This window comes from Procambarus clarkii, chromosome 20, assembly GCF_040958095.1.
Source record: "Procambarus clarkii isolate CNS0578487 chromosome 20, FALCON_Pclarkii_2.0, whole genome shotgun sequence".
Taxonomy (NCBI): domain Eukaryota; kingdom Metazoa; phylum Arthropoda; class Malacostraca; order Decapoda; family Cambaridae; genus Procambarus; species Procambarus clarkii.
This window is the reverse complement of record NC_091169.1, coordinates 11565125-11583808: the sequence shown is the minus strand read 5'-3', so window position 1 is coordinate 11583808 and position 18684 is coordinate 11565125. Positions and strand designations below refer to the sequence as shown.

At 51.2% G+C, this 18684-nt stretch overlaps 1 protein-coding gene across 4 annotated transcripts in view; it reads left to right on the top strand.

The window, feature by feature from the left end:
* Window positions 1-18684, top strand: part of LOC123755350 (uncharacterized) — a 160537-nt gene that overhangs the window by 14158 nt on the left and 127695 nt on the right. For 3 of the 4 annotated variants that reach the window (XR_011229168.1, XM_069327621.1, XM_069327622.1), the window contains exon 3: window positions 17050-17259. The exons of the other annotated variant lie outside the window; for it this stretch is intronic. Coding sequence is in view for 2 of the 3 variants with exons in the window: in XM_069327621.1 (XP_069183722.1) it covers window positions 17050-17259 (210 nt within the window). In the remaining variant the exon portion in view is untranslated. The remainder of the gene's footprint in view (window positions 1-17049; window positions 17260-18684) is intronic. 4 annotated transcript variants of the gene reach the window in all.

Here is an 18684-nt window from a genome sequence, read left to right as displayed (position 1 = left end):
CCGAGGATCCAGTAAGTTCAGTAGAACTTCGGTTTCAACTCTCTTTACCCTGTCGTAGTTCAGTCGATTAAGGCAGTGTCTGGGATGCTCCTGGACGCAGGTTCGAATCCTCGTCACTGCCCTTGTGGATTTGTTCATTTGATGCATCACGTTAGTGTGATCTCTGTGTGTAACATTTTATATGCTTTTACGTGCCAATCCTATGTATAATGAACACGTACACTATATCATGGCAGTAGAACATCCGTACTGTCTGAAGTCACTGTTATGTGCATGACACATGTGTACACATACCCGGCACATATTTCCATTGTATCATGCTAATTTATGTATATATACAGTCTATTTACACACTATACATCATTACACACTATACATCATTACACACTATACATCATCACACACTATACACTATCACACACTATATACATTCACCATCAACACACTCAGAACTCCGCGAGTGTCAGCTGCCACACCCTCACTCCTCCAACATCCAGTCTCTCCCTCACTCCTCCAACATCTTACTTGCCAACATTGCTCCTCCCACCATACAGTTATTGTATGTTATTGTTTGTATTACACTATTTACACATGTTATGCATACCTATCTACATGTTTTATTCACCAGAACTATGCAAGTAAGCTGGTATTGTCCAAACTTTACAGTGGCCACCATACATTGCATGAAAAAGCACATAGCAGCCAGCAGACGACGCTACGATTATGTCACCTCCCTCACCAAAATAGCTCCTCCCAACATACTCCTGTTGCTGTTATTACACTATCTACACATATTTTATATACCCATGTACAAATGTGTTCTCCATAGCGAACCACTAAGCTAGTATGATGAGCAAAACAAGAGTGGCTGCCACACACACAGTGAGGCTATTTCGATTCTCTCCCTCGCTCCCTCGCCACAATTCCTCCTCCCACAATACTACGCACAGTGATTATTATCACCACAATCCTGCTGTTATCACTATACTGGTCACTAAATCCTGTAAATACATAATTGACCAAGTTTATTTTGTAAAGGAACCTAAGAAGTCGTTTGAAGATTCCTAGATGGACGAAATAATGCTGTGGTGCTGTGGCTAGTGCTGTGAACATCGTGAAAAGCATTGAATCACTAATATTTGAACATTGTACACACAGTCATTATCATACTCAGGCTCTTCTGCAGTACTATCATGGCTAAATAATAAAAGTTATATATATTTTTTGACATTATTAGGCGATGCTGTGGTCACAAGCTGAACAGCAGTGCTGTGAGCTCATGCTGCGTGCGCCGGCCTTGGTTGCTCACTCAATACTGACGCTCTCACACCCGGCAATGTGGACCACGATTTTTTTTAAAGATGGCGTCTGTTTACAAGAGCCCTGAGGAAGCTGATGTGAACCCCACGTAGCTGTGGGAGTTTTGAATGGAACATGAAAAATACAAATACTCGGAGGGCATAGCGCACCCCAGACGTGGGCCTGCAGGCGCGTTGCGCAGTTAAAGGGTTAAATCAAAACGGAGATTATATGAGGTATTAGATAATTGAGGTTGCTTGTAGGACTGCATGGGCACCTAACACAAAAGCATGGGGGGGTCTTGAACACAAGAAAATAATATAAAATGGATGGACTAAACACAAATTATTTGACCGCAAGTTTAATAAAAATAAGATATAGATTTTACAAAGAATGAACACTCCCTAAATGAACACTTCCTATCTGAAACCTTCCTGTCGTAGAAGCAAAATGGAGCAATGTGGACTAATACACTGTACAAAAACCACAAGGAGCACACTTTTACCTTAAATACCACAGCCAGGCCAGTTGATCAGCCTTGCCTCTGGAGGTGAGATCTTGACCCCAAAATGTCCCAACTCGCACTGTCTCAAAACTGCTCTGACCTCTCCGAGGCTGACCTAAGCTTCCCCCGCCAACCTACTGACTGCCAGACTAGTAATCCAGATTAGTTGACAAAGTTAATCCTATTCAAACTGATATTGTGATCAAACTGATGGTAATTACATTGGGTACTTGTCTTATGTTAATATTAATTACAATATTAAATAGCAAATGGATTTCTCTAATTTAAATGAATTAGCAAACAATATGGAAAATACTTATTTTCCTTGACTGGGATGAGTCGGGCGTCTCTATCCTGGCAAACTAGTTCTCATCCAAGATGACTCGTCTACACTTGGAGGTCTAAGATTATTGACTCTTTTTTTCTCTAAATGATGTTAAATTACCCTGAGTACTTAAGCAAGATTGATTATCACTACAATTACTGTTATTGAATTCTTCTACATTGATGAATTAATCCAAATTAGACATAGCCATTTTGTCTATACCCTCTCCCCGCTAATCCTTTAACCCTTAAAATGCGCATCACGTCATATGACGTGTTTGTCGTTGTTCCAGTTAACTGCGCATCACGTCTTATGATGTGTTGGAGTACTACGCAAGATTTAAACAGCCCGCGAATACACGGGGTTCACCACACCTTCATCAGGGCTCTTGTAAACAGACGCCATTTTTTAAAAAAATCGTGGGCCAAACTCCCGGGTGTTATTGGCCTCAGTATTGAGTGAGCAACCAAGCCTGACGCACGCAGCATAAGCTAACAGCACTGCTGTTCAGCTTGTGACCACAGCATCGCCTAAAAATGCCAAATTATGCTTGTTCATGCTATTATGTAGCGATATTATTACAGAAGACCCCTGACTGTGATAAAACTGACCAGGGATCTGATAATAGCAGGATTGTGGTGGTATTTAGCGCTGTGCGCCATGGAGGGAGGAGTAATGCTGTGGGAGGGAGGGTGGTGGCGATGTCTTTTGACTGTGTGTGGCCACCTTTTATTGACTGCAGTCAGCATACCAGCTTAGTGGTTCGCTATGGTGAACACAAATGTAGATACTTATATATAACGTGTGTATAGAGGGTATAAACAGCAAGAGAAGGTTTGGAGCCGCCATTTTGGTAAGGGCGGTGGCGTCGTCTGCACGACGCCACCGTGCAGACGACGGTGTTGTTTACTGGTTACCACGATGATCTTTGGGCACCATACCAGTTTATTTGTACAAGTATGGTGAATAAAACGGGTAGATATTATATATAATGTGTGTATATAGCGTAATAACACCACACAGTATTGTTGGAAGAGAAATATTAGTGCATCTGGCCTTGAGGGCGGCCGCCGATCAGCTGACTGTGAGTAGCTACATCTTTGTGCCTTTACTCACCATACAAGCTTAGATGTACAGTTATGGTGAACAAAACATGTAGATACTTATATATAACGTCTGTATGTAGTGAATTATAGCAAAAACATTATTGTGGGAGGAGAATGTGGGTGAGTCAGATGACTGGAGGGAGGGCGGGAGTGGTTGGCTGGTAAACGGCGGTCACTCCTCGTTACTCTTTTGACTCATAATAGCTACTTAGTGGTTCATTATAGTGAACAAAACATGCAGATACTTTTATATAACCTGTGCTTATAATGTAATAACCGACAAAGTATTTGTTCACTGATTGATGAACATAATTGAATCAACAATATGCACACCATATTTTTGAGTACAGCAATGATTCACTCATTTTATTATATAAATATATCAAACTACACACTATTGAATAATATTACAGCAAAAAAAGTATGAAAAATCAATCAGAGACATTGAAATAATTCGGTAATTATCTCTTTGTGGCAACTCCGGCCTGACAGCTTTCGAGCAACAGACCGCCTGGGACGCACGCTGAGTCAGCGCCTATAATTTGCCAGACTTCCCCGCCCTATAGCGGGCAATATGTGCCACTTACGAGTTTTTTATTGTTTTTCCCGTGATCAGTGAACACAAATTAACAGGTTAGGAAGAAAAAATAATTTTTTTTTTTTTTCAAAATGACATGCGCCTGTGGGGATGACAGGATATTAAACCCCGAGCATGTTAAGGGTTAATTCCTGGGAAGTAACCTTTTCTACTGCTACCCTGGTAAATGTTCCTATTGACTCCAACAATACTGTTTGTGGTGTTATTACACTAAATACACACATTATATACAAGTATCTAAATGTTTTATTCACAATAACTGGACAACTAAGCTGGTATGGTGCCCAAAGAGCATCGTGGTCACCCTCTACACAAATAGACAAGTCATGCAGATGACGCCACCTCGGTCCCCCAAATGGCTCCTCCCAAAATAATCCTTTTGCTGTTATTATACTAATACACACGTTATATGTAAGTATCTACATTTGTGTTCACCATAGAGAACCACCGAGCTGGTATAGTGAATTCAGACAGTAACAGGTGGCCATACAGAGTCAGTAGACGATGCTATCTCCCTCCCTCCCTCCCTCAGCATTACTCCTACCCTCATACAGCACAGCGCTAATTATCACAACAATCCTCCTATTATCAGAATCCTGGTCATTTTTATCACAGTTAGGGGTCTTCTGTAATACTATCATTAAATAATACCAGTTACATATATTTCTGGGGGGAGCCCCGTCGGCTCCCCGGAGCTATCCCAGGCTGATATGCTAATGTCAGACTTTGGCATCAGTCATGTGTATGGAGTTCTTAGGCCTACCGGGGACCACGGCCAGAACCGGGCCCCCTCAGAGAGGCAAGGGGAGCAATGGCCTATAGAAGCCCCCGTGTAGTTGGAAGCATTCTATGTCTGCCATCGACCGGAACAGGCACCCAGAAAGGTAAGCGCCCCAAAACAAACCCCTATTCTGGTTAAAATTGCTACCTAAAACCGAACTAGTGGATAGAACTCCCCAACCGAAAACAAGCAAACTAGTGTGACGTCACACACTGCCGCGCCGCTGTCTGCGCAGCTCCCCCCTCCCCGGGAGGGGGAAGGGGGAGCCCCAGACCCCCCGCGCCGGCTACCCACACCTCAGTTCTTGAGGCTGATGCTATAGGCGATGGTCGTGTGCTCTGGCTCCGGTGTCGCTACTGCACTGTGCCTTGTGTGTGGTGTTAGTTTTGTGGGTGCGAGAGCCAGGAGTTATCTTCAGTACTCGGGCTGCATGCGCCTAGGGCTGCCTTCCCTAGGAGCCCTGTAAGTACTGCCCTTGGGGCTTGGGGCCACCTTCCACAGGCTCCTCGGGGTCTGCCTCTGCTGGTCCGTTTTACCTTTCGGTTTTTCGGCCGCCTGTTGGGCTCTTGGGTGTTCTGTTCTCCCTTGTTACCGGCAGGTAAGAGGCAGTTTGCACTGGTAGGGGCGCAGGGTGCTGCTCAGCTTGTATTTCCCGACATCGCGGCCGGCTCTGTTCCTTGGGGTTCGCTGTCCTCTTGCGGGGTTTTGTTTTTCTTTTTGTTTTTGCCTGGTGGGGGGTTCTGTCATTTTATTCAGTTTGTTTTTGCCCTTCCACTGTTCTCCTCGGTGGCGCCCCCTGCTAGGTCCCCGTGAGTGTACACGTCCCTGGGGTTCAGCTTTAGAAGTTTGCTTGGTAGTTTTGGGTGCCGGTTTGCAGCACCTTGCCTGGGACTACCTGAGCGCGAGTCCTCTTAAAGTAAACGCTCAGGACCCTGGGAATCCCCTAGGGGGCGCGTGGGTCCGATGGATGTGACCCCGGAGTCCCCACTCGCTGTGTGCGAGTTTGAGGGTTGCTCGGTCCCCTTGTCTCAGGGTGACCCTCATTGTTTTTGCCTCTGCCACGCTGCCTGTTGGGTCGGTGATACTTTCGACCCTGAGTCCTGTGAGTGTTGCTGCTTGCTTGTGACTCAATTTACCCAATCCTCTGATGATTCTATTCGGGTACAGGCGGCACGTGCGTTGCAGTCTAGGTTTCGTCTGTTGCAATGCGCTCGGTTGGTTGCTTCCCCGGATGCCCCGGGGCTGCCCCGCTTTGCTTTTCGAGACCCGGACTTGGGGGTGGGGGTCGCTTCGATCCTGGTTCAGTCCGCACCTCCTCGTCCTTCCCCTTTTGTTCGTTCTGGTCCCCCGCCCCTGCTTCCGGCCCCGAAGCGTCTGAGGGTTTCGGGGTCGGAGCAGGGATTACTTGATCTCGAGACTCGGGCAGCTTCAGGGGTTGCCCCTTCCGGGGGGGCGGCAGAGGCATTCGAGTCTTGTCTCCCGACCGAAGCTTCAGGGTCTGACCAGTGGGCCCCCCTTCCTCCAGCTTTTCCGGCTGCTCCGTCCTTGTCTTGTGGGGTCGGGGCTTGGGGAGAGGACTCGGCCTCGGGTCCTGTGGTGACGGACCTCGAGGCCGGGGAGGGGCTGACTTGGGGGCCTTGGGCCCTGCTGGACCCCGCCTGGGTTTTTCTTCCCACTGAGCGGGGCTTATTGTTACAAGGAGTGGGGTTTTCTTTCTCCCCCTCTGCGTACGAGTTGGATTTGGTGTCGGCCCCTCCCCGGGTTCGGTTCCGTGTTCCCCCGGGTACGTCGGTTCCGTCCTTCCGGAGGTTTTCGGCTTATCGCATCCAACCTGGTGTGGTGCGAGCGGCCTTTGCAGCTTACCTCCTGCGTGACCCGGATTATGCCTCGGAAATGGATCCGTCCACGTTCAGGTTTGGGACTTCGTTCCCTTTCTGGCTCCGTTACGAGGTTCCGGAGTCGTCCTGGCTAGCAGACTGCCCCTTGTTTGGTCTGGATTCCTGGCATTCCTTCTGTCGTTCCCGCACGCTGGAGTGGCGGGAAGCTTCCACGGTGCTTCAGGTTTTCCTGGGGGGTGAACTTGAGTACCTGAATGAGTGCTTGTTTGCCCCTGCCCTTCCCCGCGATGTGGGCGTTATTCAGCTCCATGTGCAGGTTCCCTCCCTTTCGGCGGTGCTCGTGGCGGAGGATTTGCGCGCTCGGGTCCTTTTGTGTTCGGCCTTGCGGTTCTTTTCCCTCCGGGAGCTGTCTTCGGATTGGCTCGTGGAGGATGTGGGGACGCTTGGGTCCGTCCCGGGGTCCGGCACCTTGTCCTCGGTTGCGCGTTCGTCGGCTGCCTTGTTGAAGCTGTTCACGCCGATTTTGCAGGATGCGGTTTCCCTGTTCTATGCTTCCCGTCTCGCGTGTCGGCAGGCGGTGCTGGGTTCCTCCGTGGAATCTGCTTGGGCTCTGGCTCTTAGGCGTTCTTCACCTTTTTGTCCTCTCCTGTTTGGGGAGTCGGCCGTGGCGCAGTTTATTCAGGCTGCGTCGGCGGCTTGTCGTCCGATGTCGGACTTGTTGGTTTTCCGGGGGTCCCGGGGTGGGTCTTCCCGGAAAGGTCGTGCCAGGGCTCGGGGTTCCTCTCGTCGCGGTAGGCCTCTGGTGTCAGGTTTGGGGTTGGCTCCTCCTGCGGACCCTCCCTCGTCTGGTCGGCGCGGTGTTCGGGGTCTCGTAAGGGTCGCCGGCCCTTTCGCGGTTTGCCCCCTTGACGGGGCGATGGGGGGGCGGCTTGCGCTGTTCGCCCGCGCCTGGTCCCACGATTCGTGGGCCTTTCGGGTCGTGTCTCGTGGCCTGCGGTGGCGTTGGGTGGCCCCTCCCCCCTTTGGGGGGTCGGGGCTGGCAGGGCAGGCTTCTTCCCCTGCGCTCTGTCGAGTCGTCTTGGAGTGGGTATGCTTGGGCGTCGTCGAAACGACGTCGTCCCTCAGATGGGTTTCCCGTCTGTTTCCGGTTCCGAAACGGAACTGCGCGGACCTGCGGTTCATTCTGGACTTGTCCCGTCTGAACCCCTGGGTTCATTGCCCCTCCTTTCGGATGACTACGCTGTCTCAGGTTCGGCTCCTCTTGGAGCCGGGAGCTTGGATGGTGTCCCTGGACCTCTGGGACGCTTTTGGCATGTCCCGATTCATCCGCAGGTTCAGGGACTGGCTCGGTTTTGTAGTGGGGCATCTGAGTTACCGCTTTCGTTGTCTCCCGTTCGGGTTGAACCTGGCACCTCGCGTGTTCACACGCCATACACGGGTTGTGGTGGCTCGTTTGCGTCTCCTAGGTGTTCGGGTGTTGGCCTACCTCGACGACTGGCTGGTTTGGGCTCCCAGCCAGTCAGCTTGCTTGCTAGCCAGGGATTTGGTTCTTTCCCAGCTCGCCGGGTTCGGGTTCTTGGTGAACTGGAGGAAGTCCCATCTGGTTCCCTCTCAGGTTCGGACTTGGCTGGGTCTCGTGTGGGACTCTCGAACCGCCTCCTTGTCTCTCCCTCCGGAGTCTCTCCTGCGGCTGCGGTCCCGCCTTCGTCTGTTTCTGGAGGGCCCTCGGGTCACCCGGCGGTTGCTCGAGGGGCTGTGCGGGAGCCTGAACTTCGCGATGGTGGTCTACCCGCCGGGTCGGGTTTGGCTTCGACGGCTGTTCTGGTTCCTTCGGGGTTCCCCCTTCCGCCTCTCTCGCGATCGCAGAGTTCGACCCCCGGGGGACTTGCGTCGGTTGCTGCGTCACCGGCTTCCTCTTCGGGTTTTTCGGGGTTCAGTGTCTTGGCGCCTACCCGAGCCCTCGCTCGATGTGTACACGGATGCGCGTCTCTCGGCTGGGGTTTTGTGACCAGTGCTCACCAGGCCGGCCAGGGGCGTTGGGATCCGTCCTTCCGTCGAGCTCACAGTACGGTGCGGGAGTTCGCGGCAGTGTGGTTTGCTCTGGGGAGGATTCGGGTGGCCCGCGGATCGACGATTCGGCTCCATTCAGACTGCTCTCCGGTGGTTCATTGCCTGAACCGCGGGGGTTCGATGCGGTCCTTGTCTCTTTGGGGTTGGTCGCTTCGGGTGACTCGTCTGCTGAGTTCTCGGGGTTTGGCTCTCCTGGCGGTTCACGTACGGGGCGTGTCCAACGTCTTGGCCGACGCCCTGTCTCGCTTCATTCCCCTCTCCACGGAGTGGACGGTCGACGACGAGTCCTTCCGTTGGCTTTGCCAGACATTCGGGCGCCCCGAAGTGGACCTCTTCGCGTCGGCGTGGTTGCGGCGTCTTCCCGTTTATGCGGCGCCCTTCCCCGATTGCGAGGCCGTCAGGGTCGATGCCTTTCGGCTCGACTGGTCGAGGTGGGGGTTCCTGTACCTCTTTCCCCCGGTTCGGCTGTTGCTCCAGGTCCTGACTCGCTTAGAGACTTACCGGGGGAGAGTTGTCCTTCTGGCCCCTTGGTGGCCGGCCCAGCCTTGGTTTCAGGCGCTGGTTGCTTGGTGTCCGAACCCGAGGGTTTTCCCGCGGCTCCGCCTCTTTCAGCAGATCGGGCCGGTACGTCACGTAGCTGGTTCGATCTTCTCCTCGAGTCTTCGCGTATGGTTTTTTTGACTCGAGTCTATCATCATCTCTATGGTGATCAGGTGGCCTCCTTGTTGGTGTCCCACCTGAGGGCTTCTTCTCGGCGGCAGTATGAAGTTTCCTGGCGGTCCTTCCGTTTCTTTTTGCGTCTTCGTCGTGTTAGCTCTTTGTCTGTTCGGGTGGTCTTGTCCTTCCTCTCGTGGTTGTTTCAGGACCGTCATCTTATGCCTAACACTGTCGCTTCGTATCGTGCGGCGCTGGCGGAGCCGCTTCAGCTTGCTTTCGGTATCGATGTTACGTCTGCGCCGTTTCGCAAGCTGTCTCGTGCATTGTTTCACCTCCGGCCTGCTCATGCGTCGCCTGAGCCGTCCTGGTCTTTGGACAGAGTGCTCGCTTTCCTTTCATCTCCTCGTTTCGTTGTGGCCCCTTCGGTCCAGGATTGTTTTTCCAAGGCACTTTTCTTGTTGGCTTTGGCCTCTGGGGGTCGGGTAGGGGAGCTTCATGCTCTCCTCCGGCGCAGGGGTTTCTGCTCTTTTGGTCGTGGTGATAGTTTTGTTCGTTTGCAGCCGTCTCCTTCTTTTCTGGCAAAGAATGAGACTGCTGCGTTCCGAAGGGGTCCATGGGTGGTTGATGCTTGGTTGGTCAGGCCGGGGGTGGATCATGTTTTGTGTCCGGTTGCGGCGCTTTGCCGTTATTTGCGCGCCACAGCTTCTGTGTCCGGGGACGCGCTGTGGGTTGATCCGGTTTCCCTTCTTCCCTGTTCGCGGGTTCGGGTCTCTCAGGTCGTCCGCAGGGTTATTAGGTCCAGCCAGCCTGCGGTCTATCCCCGTGCCCATGACGTTCGTAAGTTCGCGGCTCTTGCTGCCGTCTTGGGGAATATGTCTTGGTCTGATATTCGGGCGCGGGGATTTTGGCGGTCGAACAGGGTCCTGGCTGCTCGTTACCTTGTGAATGTCCCTGGGCCTCGTCGGGCCTGTGTTGCTTTGGGTCGGCGGTTGCAGCCCGTTGTCTCGGCTTCGAGTTGAGGGGTGAGCGACGACCGCCTCCCGGGTAAGTCCCTCTTTTTCTGTCTGTGGGTAGTTAGCTCCGGGGAGCCGACGGGGCTCCCCCCAGAAAACCAGCGTTGAATGTAATGAAACGCCATTTTCTGGGTGAGTCCCGGAGGCTCCCCGGCATCCCTCCCTCCCTCCGGTCGGCGGTTTTTCGCGTTTTTGACATCCAGCCTCAAGAACTGAGGTGTGGGTAGCCGGCGCGGGGGGTCTGGGGCTCCCCCTTCCCCCTCCCGGGGAGGGGGGAGCTTCGCAGACAGCGGCGCGGCAGTGTGTGACGTCACACTAGTTTGCTTGTTTTCGGTTGGGGAGTTCTATCCACTAGTTCGGTTTTAGGTAGCAATTTTAACCAGAATAGGGGTTTGTTTTGGGGCGCTTTCCTTTCTGGGTGCCTGTTCCGGTCGATGGCAGACATAGAATGCTTCCAACTACACGGGGGCTTCTATAGGCCATTGCTCCCCTTGCCTCTCTGAGGGGGCCCGGTTCTGGCCGTGGTCCCCGGTAGGCCTAAGAACTCCATACACATGACTGATGCCAAAGTCTGACATTAGCATATCAGCCTGGGATAGCTCCGGGGAGCCTCCGGGACTCACCCAGAAAATGGCGTTTCATTACATTCAACGCTGGTTTTTTGACATTTTTAGGTGATGCTGTGGTCACAAGCTGAACAACAATCCTGTTAGCTCATGCTGCATGCACCAGTCTCAGTTGCTCAGTCAGTACTGATGCTCTCACACCTAGGAATGTTGCCCATGATTTTTTTTTAAATGGCGTCTGTTTACAAGAGCCCTGAGGAAGCTGATGTGAACGCCATGTAGCTGCAGGACTTTTAAATGTTGCACAATACACCCGCACATCATATGATGTGGTGCTCAACTCTGTGGCAGATACTCACCACATCATATGACATGTTGTGCAGTTTAATCCTTCCACTGCTAAGGGGTCCTGAGGACATTTACACCCCTGTGTACAAGAAAAAAAAAATTCTAAAAAAATTATTTTGTCTTCTAAAAGTGTTAATTTGTGTTCCCTGAGCATGGGGGAAAAAATCGTAGGTGACATATTTTGGGCGCAATAGACCGAGGAAGTCTGGCAAAAAGTGGGCGTTGACAGAGCAGTTGTCAGAGCCGGTCAGCGTCACCTGCGCTGACAGGTGGGAGTTGCCACAAAGATATTATCACCTAATTATTTCAATGTCTCTGATTGATTTTTTCTTAGTTTTTTGCAGTAATATTATTCAATAGTGTGTATTGTAATATATTTATATAATAAAAGTGGTGAATAATCACTATACTCAGTGATTGGATGGTTGTTCAACGTCCTCCCAGCAACTATAAGAAATATTGCCGGAACAACCGTGGACATCTTCAAGAGAAAACTGGACTGTTTTCTAAGAGAAGTTCCGGATCAGCCGGGCTATGGTGGGTATGTGGGTCTGCGGGCCGCTCCAAGCAACAGCCTGGTGGACCAAACTCTAACAAGTCGAGCCTGGCCTCGGGCCGGGCTTGGGGAGTAGAAGAACTCCCAGAACCCCATCAAGCAGGTATCAAGCAGGTAAAAATATGGTGTGCATATTGGTAATTCAATTATTATGTTCATAAAACAATAAACAAATAGTTTGCTGCTATTACACTCTATACACACGTTATATATAAGTATCTGCATGTTTTGTTCACCGTAATGAACCACTAAGTTGGTATTGAGAGTCGAAAAGCAACGAGGAGTGACCGCCACACATCAGCCAGCCACTCGTTGCTACTCCTCAACAATGCCTCACTCGCCCTCTTTTTCCTCCCACCATCCTGTTTTATATTTTATTCACAATATACAGACGTTATATATAAGAATCTACATGTTTTGTTCACCACAACTGTACAACTAAGCTGATATAATTAGTTCAGGCACGAAGAGTCGTCGCTACACACACAGTTAGCTGGCGGCTCCCCTCACTCATTCAAGGTCACTCGCACTAAACTTTCTCCCCCAACAATACTGTTTGTGGTGTTATTACACTATATACAGACGTTATCTATAAGTATGTATATGTTTTGTTCACCACAACTGTACAACTAAGCTGATATAATTAGTTGTGGCACTAAGAGTCGTCACTATACACACAGTCAGCTGGCGGCTCCCTCACTCATTCAAGGTCATACACACTAAACTTTTACCCCAACAATACTGTTTGCAGTGTTATTATACTATATACACATATTATATACAAGTATCTACATGTTGTATGTACCGTAACTGTACACCTAAGCTTGTAAAGTGCCCAAAGAGCACAGTGGCCACCCTCTACACAGCCAGACAAATCATACAGACAACGTCACCTCCGTCACCCAAATGGTTCCTCCCAGCATAATCCTTTTGCTGTTATTACACACATTATATATAAGTATCTACATTTGTGTTCACCATATAGAACCACTGAGCTGGTATGGTGAATGCAGACAATAACAGGTGACCACACAGTCAGTAAACGATGCAATCTCCCTCCATCCCTCAGCATCACTCCTCCCACAGTGCTAATTATTACAACAATCCTGCTATTATCACAACCCTGGTTATTTTTATCACAGTCAGGGGTCATCTGTAATATTGTCATCACTAAATAATAGCAATTATATATTTATTTTGACATTTTTCGGCGATGCTGTGGTCACAAGCTGAACAGCAATGCTGTTCGCTCATGCTGCGTGCGCCAGCCTTGGTTGCTCCAACAGTACTGTGGCTCTCACACCTAAGAATATTGCCCATGATTTAAAAAAAAAAATGGCATCCGTTTACAAGAGCCCAGAGGAAGCTAATGTGAACCCGTGTAGCCACGGGCCATTTGAATCTTGCCTGGCACCCTATGGCGTATATATACGCCATGCACACTGTGGGACATGTTACTCATGGCGTATATATACGCCATGCGCAGTTTAAGGGTTAAAGGTCAAGCTGAATGCTCCAATATTCCGAGTCTATTTTTTTTTTCAACTCCACCGCCCATCCCCCCCCATCTCGTGTGTTGGCAAAGTCATGCTGGCCCTGTCTTTGGACTCTGAGTGGGTCCTGGCTATCACTTCTGCTTCTCCATTTTCTTCACTCTTGTTTCCTGAGATTGTGGTTTTTCAGTTTTTGTCGGCTGCGGCTGTTGCTTGCTGGTCTATGGATAACTTGTTGTGTTTTCATGGGGGTTGGTCTTGTCTTGGTGGTTTGGTCAAGCCGAAGCCTTGCTCACTGGAAGTAGAGGTGGGTCCTCTGTGGTGCCAGCTGTCAGGTCGAATGTATGCCCTCTGGCTTCGTCTGGCTGGTTCTGTGTTCGCTCTGCTCAGAAGGCTGGGTCTTGAGGTTTGCTCTAGCCCTTTCATGAATTGCACCCTTGACAGAGCAGTGGAGGGCAGGCTGGCTCGGTTTCCTATTCTTAGTCTTGCGATTTGTGGGCTTTTCAGGCCGTTTGTTGTGGCTTGCAGTTGAGTTGGTCTTTCCCAGCCTACTTCAGGGCTTTCAGGACCGGCCCCCCCCTCTCCTTGCTTTTGTTAGGTCATCTCAGTGAGTAGCTTTGAGTTTGGTCGAAACAACTTCATCTCTTTGGTGGGTTTCCTGCCTTTCTGATCCTGAAACAGGTTTCTTTGGATCTCCGGTTCATTCTCCACCTGTCTGGGTTGAACCGATTCCTCCCATGTCCCTTTTTTCGGATGACTACTTTGTCACAGGTCCGCCTCGTTCTTGTGCTGGATGCTTGGATGAGCTCTCTGGACCTCCAGGATGTGTATTGGCATGTTCTTATTGATCTGGCATTTGGGGATTGATAGGTTCTGTTATGGAGAGGCAGGTTTTCACTTTTAGGTTTTTCCTTTTGGGGCTGAATCTGGCACCTTGCGTATTTTGTGTGTGTAATTCGGGTTGTGGTTGCCCATCTTAAGCTGTTGGGTGTTGGCTTACCTTAACGCTGGCTGGTGTGGGCTGCAGCCAGTATACTTCTAACCTGTGATCTGTTTTTTTCCCATCTTGCCAGGTTTGGATTCCTAGTGAACTGATAGAATTCCCAGTTGATTCCATCCCTGGTTTAGACCTGGTTGGACCTAGTTTCGGATTCTCAGTTGGCATTGCTTTCCCTGCCTCTTGCGGCCTTGCTCTGCCGCAGTCTTTTGGTGTTGAAGGGGAAGTTGAGTGACTTGGCAGTGGCTTGAGCAGTTGTGCGGGAGTCTGAACTGTCCTCTTCAGGTTTTTCCTTTGGGCCGGGTTTGGCTTTGGGGGTTGTTCTGATTCTTCGGGGCTGCCCCTTTCGCTTTTTGTGATTGCTGGGTGCAGACTCTGGGGCTTTACACTGGCTGCTGCATTACCAGTTTCCTCTTCTTGGTTTTTGGGGTTTATTTCCATGGTGTCTTCCTCTGCCCTTGCATTACTTACCCTTGGACGCCTCGGCTGTTAGTTGGGGTGTTGAGACCACCCTCACCAGTTCGGCCAGGAATGTTGGCCTCCTTTGTGGAGCACACAGTATGGTTTGGGGGTTTGCGGCCATGTGGCAGATGCTGTGGAAAATTTGGATTTCTCTGGGCTTTGTGATCTAGGTCCATTCAGTCTGTTCCCCATGGTTCATTATCTCAACAGGGGGAAGGGAAAGGTCTCTTCTGTTCCTGTCTCTTTGGAGCTGGTCACTTCGAGTTCTGAGTTACACTCAGGTGGGTCACTTAAAGGTGTCCCACCTGCGGTCCTCCCCGGAACCATTTCTTTGGTTTGTGTTTCTTCCGCAATTGTGTCCCTATGTCGTTGCATCTTGGTTCTGATAGGATGTTCTGTCCTTTCTTGGCCTTCCTTTGCTCAGCATCTTCTGTTGTATGCTGTTGCCTCCTCTCGTCTTGCGGTGTTGGCAAAGGTGCTCCGGCTTGAATTTGGGGTATTTCTTTTCAGCCCTGTTTCACATTTCTCACTCATTGTTTCATCTCCAACCTGATCCTTTGTCTCCTGACGCTGCCTGCTCCCTTGTCCAGGTTCCGTCTTTTCTTTTGTCAACTCCATTTTCGGTGGCCCCTTTGGTCCTGGTTTGTATTGGCAAACGTTCTTTTGTTTAACTGTGGGGAAACGTTGCAGGTACAGATGGGGAAGAAGAAATGCCCAAGACTGGACTACAATTTGTCATCAGGCACACACATACTATACCCCCCAACTCCACAGAACTACCACACTCCCCAGCATCAGTACCACTACCAAAACTGGACTAACCATTGACTAAAAAGCACACACTGGATCAGGGCGGAGAGGGGGAGAGAACTACCAAAACCCACCAGAAGTGACATGCAATATGAAAAATCATTCATTATTGCAAACATACAAAGCCTAAAATCAAAAGCAAGAAATAAAAACCACTACATGGATGTGTGTAGATGTCCACATAGTGGTCATATGCAGGGCCCACGTAGTGGTCATCTGCAGGGCCCACGTAGTGGTCATCTGCAGGGCCCACGTAGTGGTCATCTGCAGGGCCCACGTAGTGGTCATCTGCAGGACCCACGTAGTGGTCATCTGCAGGGCCCACGTAGTGGTCATCTGCAGGACCCACGTAGTGGTCATCTGCAGGACCCACGTAGTGGTCATCTGCAGGACCCACGTAGTGGTCATCTGCAGGACCCACGTAGTGGTCATCTGCAGGACCCACGTAGTGGTCATCTGCAGGGCCCACGTAGTGGTCATCTGCAGGACCCACGTAGTGGTCATCTGCAGGACCCACGTAGTGGTCATCTGCAGGACCCACGTAGTGGTCATCTGCAGGACCCACGTAGTGGTCATCTGCAGGACCCACGTAGTGGTCATCTGCAGGGCCCACGTAGTGGTCATCTGCAGGACCCACGTAGTGGTCATCTGCAGGACCCACGTAGTGGTCATCTGCAGGACCCACGTAGTGGTCATCTGCAGGGCCCACGTAGTGGTCATCTGCAGGGCCCACGTAGTGGTCATCTGCAGGACCCACGTAGTGGTCATCTGCAGGACCCACGTAGTGGTCATCTGCAGGACCCACGTAGTGGTCATCTGCAGGGCCCACGTAGTGGTCATCTGCAGGACCCACGTAGTGGTCATCTGCAGGACCCACGTAGTGGTCATCTGCAGGACCCACGTAGTGGTCATCTGCAGGACCCACGTAGTGGTCATCTGCAGGACCCACGTAGTGGTCATCTGCAGGACCCACGTAGTGGTCATCTGCAGGGCCCACGTAGTGGTCATCTGCAGGGCCCACGTAGTGGTCATCTGCAGGGCCCACGTAGTGGTCATCTGCAGGACCCACGTAGTGGTCATCTGCAGGACCCACGTAGTGGTCATCTGCAGGACCCACGTAGTGGTCATCTGCAGGACCCACGTAGTGGTCATCTGCAGGGCCCACGTAGTGGTCATCTGCAGGGCCCACGTAGTGGTCATCTGCAGGGCCCACGTAGTGGTCATCTGCAGGGCCCACGTAGTGGTCATCTGCAGGGCCCACGTAGTGGTCATCTGCAGGGCCCACGTAGTGGTCATCTGCAGGACCCACGTAGTGGTCATCTGCAGGACCCACGTAGTGGTCATCTGCAGGACCCACGTAGTGGTCATCTGCAGGACCCACGTAGTGGTCATCTGCAGGACCCACGTAGTGGTCATCTGCAAGACCCACGTAGTGGTCATCTGCAGGACCCACGTAGTGGTCATCTGCAGGACCCACGTAGTGGTCATCTGCAGGACCCACGTAGTGGTCATCTGCAGGACCCACGTAGTGGTCATCTGCAGGACCCACGTAGTGGTCATCTGCAGGACCCATGTAGTGGTCATGCACAGTGTGTATGGAATGGTAATTGATGTCTATGCCACAGAGGACAAGCTGTGTTCCACCGGTACTTCCTGAGTGTGTTCGTGAGCAATCTGGTTAGTCTGCTGAGCATACTCACAGTGAATAGCATCCTGAAGGTGCTAATATTTACCAGGCGCTCCTCTACTCCTGAGGCCACCTTCAAGAGGTACCTGGGTACCTTAAACCATGTTAGGAGATGGTATTCTGGTGATATCTTCGACCCACAGTCAAGGTCAGTTGACATAACAGGTGATTTTATGTTAAAGTTATGAATGAACAATAAAATGGTTTTTATCTTTGCAGTTATGTATATTAAGTTTTCTAGGGGGAGCTCCTACAGCTTCCTGGAGCTATGCAGGCTGATCAGGATAGTCCTAACTTTTGGCATTAGTCGATGTGGGTGGAGTTCTAGGTCAACTGAGGACCACGCGCCAGAACCTGGCCCCCCTCAGAGAGGCACGAGAAGCAATGGCCTATAGAATGCACATGTGATTTTGGAGCATTCTATATCTGCCCTCGACCGGGACAGGCACCCAGAAAGATGAGCACCCCAAAACAAACCCTTATTCTGGTGAAAACGACGAAAATAGACAAATGAGTTGACGGACCTCCCCAAATGAAAACGAGCAAACAAGCATGACGTCTCATGAGCTGCACCGCACGTTTGCATAGCTCCCCTGTCCCTAAGAGGGGAAAGGGAGAGCCCCAGACCCCTGCACAGCCGATCCACACCCCAGTTTTCTGGGGGGAGCCCCGTCGGCTCCCCGGAGCTATCCAGGCTGAATGGATATGTATAACTTTCTGGCATCAGTCAAAGTGCTAGGAGTTCTTGCTTACCGGGGACCACGAGCCAGAACCTGGCCCCCCTCAGAGGCACGAGGAGCAATGGCCTATAGAAACCCCCTTGTGGTTGGGAGCATTCTATGTCTGCCATCGACCGGGATAGGCACCCAGAAAGGTAGGCATCCCAAAACAAACCCCTATTCTGGTGAAAATATTGCTACCGAAAGCCGAACAAGTGGACAGAACTCCCCAAACAAAATGATCAAACTAGCATCACGTCGCTGCGCCACTGCCTGGGCACCCCCCCCCCTCCCCGGGAGGAGGAAGGGGCAGCCTAAGACCCTGCACGCCGGTGATCCAACTGGCAGTTCTTGGCTGATGGAATTACTGGCCGGTCGAGTGCTTCTGGCTCCGGTTTTTGTTTGTTCTGTGCCTTGTGGTGTGAACTGTCTCTACCGGTGGGGTGAGCCAGGCGTGAGATTCCACAGTACTCGGGCTGCATGTGCCTAGGACTCTCTTCACTAGCTGCCTTGTAAGTACTGCCCTTGGGGCTTGGGGCCACCTTCCACAAGTCACCTTGGGTACTACCTCCGCTGTGTCCTTTACTGCTTCCTTAGTGTTCGTATGGCTGCCCCGGCTTTTCCTTGTCAAGCTGGGGCTTTAGGGATGCGGCTCGGGCCAGGGTCTTGCCATCGAGGTTCCCGGGGTTGGGGAGGGGTTGCCTGGGGCCTGTTTGCCCCCTTGGGTCTTTGTACCCTTGGTGAGTGGCTGGCAGTTCCTCAGAGTGGGGTTGTTCCTTCCCCTCTGTATTCCCATTGGTTTGGGTATACCCCTCCCTGGGTTCGGTCCCGTCGTTCCTGGGGGTGTGTTTCGC